Raw genomic sequence first — 9,874 nt, forward strand, 5'->3', positions numbered from 1 at the left:
CTTGAATCATCCTTGATACTTGTGCTGCCCTTTAAATGTTAGAGTTCACCTCCTCTGTGGTGCCATACAACCAGTGGAGTAGATCAGTCTATCCTTGAGTTGTCCCAAACTTCCCATTTCCATCTGGGAAGATGACAGTATTTTTGTAGGATACACTGCTCCCAGTAAGGGATCCCAGAATTGTCTAGAATTCAAGCACGCCTTAGCCCTCACAAAGTAACAATTCTCAGTTTTCAAAAAGACAGTTCAGTGTTAAAATGTGTTGTGTTCGATGTAACCCTTATAGTCCTTTAGTGTTGCCATCTCTGGATCCCCTATCAGTAAGATGCTTGATTTTAGAGGCTGAGTGCGGTTTTATTCGGCTTAGTGCTCAGTACAGAAATCACACACTCCCCATATCTCACTAGCCCACTTCCTCCTAGTCCGGAAGCAAGCCCTCAACCCTCTGCAGCTTCCCATATTAGAGTATTGACATTTTTAGAATATACACTTGTTTTCCTTCACTTTATATAAAGTCATCACTCATTCAACATATGACCAAAGTGTCTGAAGTGGCAAATTTTCACTTGCACTCTATTAAGATAATCTGATAAATGTGAACATCGCAAACACTTGATTTGCTGGACTTTGGAAGCACTATCATGGCTGTAGTATCCTGATCAAGTATGATTCCTCCCACAGCCACCCTTTACTCATCAGCTAGAGTAGTACACTCTGCAGAAAATATCAATCGCATTACCTCAATTCTCAAAGACATACACTGGCTCCCGATCTGAGCCAGAATCCACATCAAGTTGTGCTGTATACTACACAAGGCCACATATGAGCAAAATCTGTCTTACATTGCTAACCTCCAGAATGTCTCTGATGAATGAAGGGGGCTGAGAAGTACTTAATTTTGAAAGTCATACGGGTACCCCCTAGCACAGTTAGCTGTAAGTGTATGGTAGATTTTGAGTAAATGTCTGAGACATGGAATCAAAGGGTTGCCCTTTTTAGGGCAAATATTTTGATGCTACCTACGTGTGCTGTTTCTGTTTCTTTTCCATCTCTGAGGCATAGGACAAGGGGCATCAGAGAGGAAAAACGCAATACCAGGAATAATGATTTCATATTTTCTGAAGAAATACAGGTTCACCAAGCTGGCTTGGACCCCATGCCTATGTGGCAAGGCAACTCTGCCTTTGATGCTTTATTCACTGACGCAGTCCCACAGGTTGTTGGGAGCTACTTAAGATATACAAACTGCTGATCTGGTAGTGATTCTTAGATATTGCAAGCCTGCTACTCCTGAGTCTGCATCCTTTATCTCAGCCAGGCAGGAGTGACCTGTCGTTCTTTAAATGACAACCTAAAATGTATGGATCTTAGTTTAAGATTCTTTTTGAATGAATAAGCACACTTATACTGCACATTTTTTCATTTTTTATTATTTCTCTCTCCTCTGGGCTTTCTACTTTTCCTTTTGAAGAACAGTTTTTTTCACAATTCTGGTGGCAAAATCTGATTTGTTTTTCTATCTAATTTTCTATGTCTCCAAGTCATTATGTTTGAGTGGATTTATGGGATCAATGAATTTCGAAGAATTTTATGCATTTCCTGAAAGTAATGTATATCTTGTTTTGCATTTGTTACAATCTTTCTTCTTTTTCTTTTATATTCCCTAGGCAATAAAGGTAAGAAAAACAACATTATATCACAATTTTGGTTTGTATATATTTTTAATTTGTTTGGTCAATGTTCTATAGCCTAGTTGCATTTGTTCCTAATACATATTGAATAGTGTGTTATGCTGCTTATGAAGCACTGCTAAAATGGAACACACAATCAGCGTGTCCTATATACAGCTTATAATATATTTATTATATGAGGGCCAGGCTAGCACCTCTTTGGCCATCAGGAATAATTAAGGGCCCCATTTAGAGTTTGCAGGGAACTGCAAATCCTCCAGTTTCTAGTGAAAAGACTAAACACAGATCAGAATCCTCTGCCTGTATTTATTCCACAATATTGTCTCAAGAGTGGAGGCAATTCTGCCACTTTCATGCCAGTGACAACACTAAAATCGTTGGTGGCTCCAAGTACCCCAACCAGAGCAGAAAAGCTTGCTGGTGACAGATGATGTTGATTCTTCTGAGGGCTAAAGATGGTCTTTTGAGAGTGTTCTCTGGATTTCACAAGCAGAGTAGAAAGCATGATCATTCCTTGCAGAAGGGGAAGAGATTTAATTTTGGCTGTGTAAGTGATGTAAGTGTTGCTAATGCCTCCTAGAACCACAGGTACCACAGAGGTTAGAAACATACAACTTGCAGATTGATATTCACATGGTCCAATCTTGCTCGCACAGATGTGTTAAGCTTCTGGTGAACAAATGTAATATCACCGCATGTGGAACTAAAATGCACTGCATTTTGGGCATGTTTACAGATGCACACTAGTAGTATAAGGGGAGACCTTCCATCAAACTTTTGACATGTGCCCCTACCCTGTGATGATGTAGGCAATGACGTGGGTGCCCCCCCCCGTGCTAAGGTAGGCACTGACATAGGTATAGGTGTGTCACGTGGGTTGTGACATCAGGGGATCACGTGTTAGTCACGTGACAGGGTCTTAGCCCCTGTGTCTAAGTCTATAGGCTGGGTAAAATGAGGGCTCTGCTGGTGTGCAACCTGTTTCTGAGCCTAAGAGTGCAAGTCTGGCCATGTCAGACATTTAGGATCAAGTGGCTGCTTGGGGGTCTCCTCACAGGGCAGAGCATTGGGAATGTAAGGCCAAACCTCCACACTCCTGGCTAATCCAAAAAGAGGGGATGGGCAAATGCTGAAAAGGTTGTCACATATGGTTAGAGTTACATGTAACCCCTCAACATATCAGAGCCATCAAGACGAGTATGTGACCACTATGTGTTGTAGAGGGGTACGCCCTTTTTGAACCATCAAATACATATAAGGAGCTGGCCAGAGCAGCATGCAAAACCGTGAACCATTGCTGAAATAGGTTGTCAAGGCAATATGAAGAGATACAATCCGCTCACCAGAAAAGCTCCTCCTCAGGGCACAGAACACTACCAATAGATATTATCGTATTTTCGGACCCTAACATTTCTGGTGTTGGATGAGAATGCACAGCAGGCTGACCCTAAAGATGGGGGTTCCGACGTTACCGGTTTTCAAGAGGAACTTTGCCAGCGGCTTGAAAAGCTCAGCCTCAAGGATTTGCGGCAACTGATGTCCCCTATTAAGGTTGACAGATGCGGCAGCGAAGCCTCGAAAGACGAATTAAGTGATGCAATCAACTTCAACGACACTGAAGATAATGAAGAAGGTATAGCACCACTGAATTTTCCAGTCTATGAAGACATTGGCTTTCAGGAGGACCCTGATCCAGAGGCAGTCGTTGCACAGCCGGCAAGTGTAAACTCCGAAGCCGCTTATATACCAATGGACCTATGCAACTCGCAATACTTCAGAGCAGCCGCTGAGTGTAGCAAAAATGCTGAAATACCCTATGACGCCATATGGCCTGTTAAAAGTTTTGGTGCAACCGTTGTGAACACATGTGATAAACGTGACTATTATAACCTGTGTTATGGGCATAAAATTAGCAAGCCACAGCAGGAGGCTCACGACTGTCTCTACGAGTCATACACTGCAAGAACAATTCAACACATATGTTGCCGGTTAAACTCACACAAGGTATATAAGTTGTTAAGGGTTGTGTACGGGTTGTCAGTTGTGAAGAAATGTGTCCACGCTGATATGATTAATGTCTTGGCAGGAGTGGTCAATGAGATCCGATACGCTGTTGAGCCCTGCTCAAAACTCGAACGTATGCAGGGGCTGTATACCTATTTTCACAAAAGCTTGATAGAAAGGGTCATAGAAAGAAGAATCTGAGATATTTATTATAAAAATAGAAGAATGAGGTCTTTAGCCTCACGAAAGTTGTTTTAAAAAAAAATACAGAGGTCGTGGATAGCAGACCATAACTGTGTTATTTAACGCTACATACTTACTCACTTTTAAGATGAGAATTAGAGTGTAGCGGTGCAAGATGTCTATGAGTTACACCCAGGATACATCTGTATCTGGAGATTGATATATGTGCTGTTTAAAGAAAGGATAGCTGAAATACACCCTGTGACTCTGCGTTATCTGAACATTTCGGAACCTCCAGCTACATTGCAGTGCGACAGCCCTTTGTGTATCGCCAACTGGTGTCTCAACGCGTGGCTACCTGCAACGGGTAAATACTGGAGCGTGTTCATAGACCGTGCACGTGAGTTAAGACTTTCACCATTGACTGGGCTGCACCGTGCTTTGTAACTCATGACTGAAGATTATTTTACAAATAAAGGTTCTGTATTGTCCGACCTAGAACTCTATGAACTGTTGAATGCTGTCAGTATCCTGAGCGTCCAGAGTTATAGGCGGGGGAGTGGGAAGTCATGTCTAGAGCTATTGAGTGTGTAGCTATAAAAATATCAAATTGTGTGATGCTGAGACCTAGTGAAAGGAGCGGCTCTGAGTAATATGTGTAACATGTGTCGTACTATGTATACGTAGTCAAAAGGCCTCACAGTATCCAGCAGGGTTGACAGCTATAAGCTATGTACCACAAAATGTCAAGTACACTGTGTTCATGTTGTGCTGACACAATTTTATTTTTTTATGTTTAATAAAATGACCTTACACAAAACAAACGTCTTTCATTTGCGGTGTGTGACAGCATGACGGGTGCTTTATTAAGGAAGCTTGTTTACGATACACTAGGGGTTGGAAGCTTCAAAAGTGCTGAACCTCTGTTTAGAAGGGCTTGGGTTGAAAATTAATCTGTAAACCGATCAGGGGTGAAGACTTGGTTATCGGGGAAAAAGGCGTATTGACTTCACAAACCAGCCAGGAGACGATTTAAGAGGAGGGCCACAGTTGTTAGCGCGCAGCTAGATTATCAGTGGCAGGATGACGTAATCAGTATTCAAGATCCAGCAAAGCATAACAACGGTGAAATGCATATATTAACAGCCATAGACGTATTGTGCAAGTACGCCTATGCAGAAGCGTTAAGCGATAAAAGTGGTACCAGCGTCACCACCGCCTTTAAAGTCCTCTTTGTGAGAGGTTGAGTACCAGAAAACTGCAAACAGATGCTGTAAAAGAATTTTCAAACAAACCTATTCAGAAAATATTAAAGCAGCACGCTGTTCAGCATTTTGTAATGCACACCGAGATAAAAGCGGTGATTGTACAGCATTTTAACAGAACTTTAAAATCAAAGATTTGGTGATATTTCACAGCCAACAATACCTACAGATACGTAGATGTTCTATAGGCTTTTATAGATGTTTATAACACCAGTTACCATAGGACCATCAAAATGTCTCCAGTGGAGGTAACAGCTGATAATTCATTAATGGTGTGGAGAACTGTGTGCGGGAGTCCTCTCGCAGTGAAGGTCAAGAAACCTCTTTTAAAAGAAGGGGATCATGTCAGGGTTTCAAAGTTGAAGGGTGTCTTCACCAAAAGCTACCAATAGACATTTAGCAATGAGATATTTACAGTGGAAAGTGTGGAGTTTAAAGAAGGGATATATATTTACAAGTTGAAGGACTACGATGGGGAGAAGGTAACGGGTGTCTTTTACAATTAAGAGTTACAAAAGGTGTCCTACGATCCGAACAGGGTGAAAAGTCTCAGGACTTCTTGAGCATCCCTGTGAGTTTCCCACATTTATATAACACCACCGTTGAGGCGGTGGTCGATGCCATCAACAGAGCCATAGCCGGCGTTGAAGAGTATGCAAATATGCATCTGGTGTTGGATAACGTTAGAAGAAAAGTGTTTCTTAAAGCCCCTGAGTGCGATACCAGGTTTACTTGTACATGTAAATTACAAAGGGTTTTAGGGACCGTAAAACATGTTAAAAGACAGGTGGATCCAGACACTACGTGTCTCGATATATACAGTGGATTTTATACACTCTACGTGTATAGTGACATCGTAGAACCTCAGAAGATAGGGGATAGTTATTCGCAGTTGTTCAGATGGGTCCCGGTGAAGGGAGAAAATAACACGATGGTTAATATACAACATCACAAACTCAACTATGTGGCAATTTCCCAAAAACATTTTGACACTATAACCATCATGGTCTACGAGGATCAGTCAGAGCCGGTGGCCTTTAAATACGGGAAAGTTATTGTTAAGCTTCATTTAAGGCCGCGATGGTGACTACTAGGAAGTTGCGATGGTCATTGTGAAACATACGGGGATCCCTCTCGATACAGGGACTATTATAAAGTTCAGGCTGGCTATAGAGGTCCGCCACCCTACTTTCAAGGGGCGCCTGTTATGTACAGGCTGGATTTGGGGGCTTCTTTTGGAGTTTGTTTAGAAGAGCCATGCCTTTTTTGGGAAGAGGGTACGGAATTGCAAAATCTCACGTTAAAGTGGCTGCTACGAACATTGCCCATGACGTCATGGGCTCTCTGACATCGGCTGTCGCCGAGTGCATGAACAAACAGCCCCAGGAAGGAGCTGGGTTGTTGTACAAGGCGCGTGCGGGTGTTAATGAAGCGAAGGACTCCGAACCGACAGCTCCGCTCCGGCAACCTCGCCACCGTTCCACGCATCCACAGGACAACAACCGGCAGAAGATCATTCTCCTACCTTACCGCCAAGACCTGGAACACCCTCCCATCCACCTACAGCAGACCAAGGACCTGCTGACCTTCAGGAGACACCTCAAGACCTGGCTGTTCAAACAGTAGCAGCTCACCCCCCCCCCCTCAAGTGCCTTGAGACCCTCGCGGGTGAGTAGCGCGCTCTACAAATGTATTGATTAATTGATTGATTGATGTACAGGGGCCCGCCAATGCCCTATAAAAAACTGAGGACTTCTTCAAAAGGCCCACACAAAAGAAGAGTTGTAAGACGGAAGAGATCTTCCAAGAAGAAGACGAGAACAAGCTCTAATGCGAATATTTTTTAAATCAGCTATCATGGCCTTCGTACACTGTGCCTCGGGTGAATGCACCAAATCTGAGCTAGATTTGTTTTCTCTCAAACCAACACAGACCAGCATCTAGAACAGTTTTTTCATGGAATTATCGCCTCTAGTCACTCTGACGCCTCTGGTCCCGATAGAGTTTTATGTGTTAGGGTCCACAGATATGTATTTGAATCTCAACAGCACTCTGCTACACCTGGTCTGCAAAATATTAAAAGCGAATGGCACCAACATCGAGGCTGATGCTAAAGTGGTGCCGATCGCCTACCCCATCGCAACCATGTTTAATCAAGTGGACATTAACCTGGGTGATCGATTCATCACACAAAGTGATAACATGTACGCCTACAAGGCCTACATAAAGGGTATTCTAAATTACAGTCGCAAAGCCCTGGACATACAGCCTTCAGTGGGGCTCTTCTACAAAGATACTCAAGCGCATTTTGAGGACACAGCACTGGGCGGGGGCAACAATGGTTTTAAAAAAAGGCCCACCTTCGTCACCAGCAGTAGACAGTTTGACCTCCTGGGGCGCATACATTCAGACCTTTTCTTGCAAGATAAGCTTCTTGTCAGCAGTATAGATCTTAAGATCAAACTCAGCCTCAACAAGGACACGTTCTGTCTCATCAGCGGCAATGCAGAGCTGTATAAACTGGTTATATTGTCCGTGAGCCTTCTTGTAAAGATAGTGAAAGTGTCACTGAGCGTCACACTGGCCCATGCCGAAGCTTTACAACTAGCGAACGCCAAGTACGCCATTGAAAGAGTGGCTCTGAAGATGGTCAGCATCCCCGCTGGTAATAGATTAACGCAGCAGCAAAATATATTTCTGGGGCAACTCCTGAAACTCATCATCATAGGGTTTGTGGACAATACAGCTTTTAGCAGGCTGTATACCTCTAACCCTTTCAACTTCAAGCACTACGACATCAGCTACGCTGCTTTGGTCCATGAGAGAGCTGTTATCCCCGCAAAACCGTCCACCCCGAGTTTTGGAACATACAATTTTGTCAGGGAATATCTTGGTCAGGTCTCGATAACGGGAACACATCTGTGTGACTCAGGAGTTGTTGTTTCAAGAGAGGGGTATGGGGCCACCTACACGCTGTTTGTGTTTAACCTGACTCCTGACTTGCAAGACAATGACCACTACAACTTGATCAAAAACGGAAATCGAAAAGCTGAAATACGCTTTAAACAGGCGCTGGCTTCCAACGTGAACATGGTTGTATTCTCTGTATTTGACAGTGTCATCCAAGTCAATCACACCGACAGATTATGTTTAACTATCATTAAAAGATTATAAAATGGGCTCTGTGCATATATGTGACTTCTTAATCAGGCATAAATACACTAAGAAATACTTTTTAGGTGTACTTCCTAGCAACAGGCTAACGGGGGAGATAGGCCCAGAAAGACCCCGCATCCTAGTCTTTAACACCGACCTGCATACAAGGGTGGTACACATAGGGCGGATCTGTTTCTGTATGTAGACAAGGTAATAGTGTCCAACAGTTTAGTGGAGTTCCCAGAGCATAACATTTTTACAAAACCGATATTCAAATATGTTAAAAAAGCATTACCCACAGTCGAGTATAACAAGCTGCGTGTACAGCATTCTCTAGCCATCACATGCGGCAAACATTGTATATATTTTATTAGTAAAATGTCTGAGTTTATGACGTTTACAAATTTTTTAAATCTGTATTTCGCTGATCTAGTAAACAACGATGGTATTGTTATGAAATAGGTGAATGAAAACTCAAGGACTTTGTCAAGCGTTGTTAAAACAGAATAAGGTGTTTGTCAAAAGTGTAAGGCCTTGTTACACCTCTATTTGAATGCATTTTTTTTCACCCACCACACATTTTAAAAGCATTTTAAAAAAAGATGACTGACGATTGTTGAAAAGTTAAAAGTGATTTATTACAAACACTTTTCAGCACAAACATTTACACAGGTAAAGAAATAAATTAAGCAAAAATCTTTCGAGATGCAAGCCTTTTAACAAAACTGTACAATTGTTCAAATGTCATGATAACATTAGAGTGGTAGCCAAGTGTTCATTTTGAAAAGTCTCTTTTTAGGCTTCATATGTAGAGCGTTTCTGCTCTTAGACAGTGTTAGCTGCGGAAAGAAAGGTGATGTCGACAAGGTGGGACTCATGGTAAAAACCCCAGGGATCATCTCTTTCAAACTTTCAAGCCTTCGCCGGTAGTCGGCGTTACCGACGATCGTGGAAGGAATGTTGAGTTCCACAGAGGTGTGTGGGAACTGCTCCCATCCTCTAGGAGCGTTTTGTGTCAATAGTATTTTGCTGTACTTGAGACCTCTGACCAGATTGTACATGTGTGATCCATCAACCGGTTGTCCCTTGTAAACGAATTCACCTCGGTCATTCCAAGAGGTCAGATCTTTAGTAGCAGTCATTTTACCGAGCAGCATTTACGCTTCCCCTCTATACCTCTGATTTATTTTTTTTAAAGGTCTTTGAACAAAGGCGCTCGTGGGTCTTGATGCGCTACCGGCTGTTCCGTGTCAGGGGTATACAGAGTCAATTTGTTTTTTTCAGTGTTCATTGTGTTGGAAAATGGGTTATTGGTAAGGGTAGGTAAGTACCTACACTTAGCAATAGGCCACTAACCTCCACTTAGGTCCAGCTAGGTCTCAGTAAATTAAACCTAGCTCTACCCTTGGTAGCTTGGCAACAAGCGACAAGGCTTACCTTAGGAGACAAGGCGTAAAGCATTCAAATATCACAAAAAATAATTAAATCAAACACAGGAAACAGTTTAAAAATCCAAAATCAATTTATCTTTACAATGACACCAAAACGAATAAAATCGGATAAGGGGAACCGGAG

The 9,874-nt window shown here is 42.6% G+C and overlaps 1 protein-coding gene across 1 annotated transcript; it reads left to right on the forward strand.

Annotated features, from left to right (window-relative positions):
* Window positions 1–7,171: 7,171 nt before the first annotated feature.
* LOC138249469 (uncharacterized protein F54H12.2-like) lies at window positions 7,172–8,317 on the forward strand. The gene has a single exon (XM_069203428.1). It carries the CDS (start codon window positions 7,172–7,174, stop codon window positions 8,315–8,317), a length of 1,146 nt encoding a protein of 381 aa, XP_069059529.1.
* Window positions 8,318–9,874: the final 1,557 nt, after the last annotated feature.

The sequence above is a fragment of the Pleurodeles waltl genome, chromosome 8 (assembly GCF_031143425.1).
Source record: "Pleurodeles waltl isolate 20211129_DDA chromosome 8, aPleWal1.hap1.20221129, whole genome shotgun sequence".
Taxonomy (NCBI): domain Eukaryota; kingdom Metazoa; phylum Chordata; class Amphibia; order Caudata; family Salamandridae; genus Pleurodeles; species Pleurodeles waltl.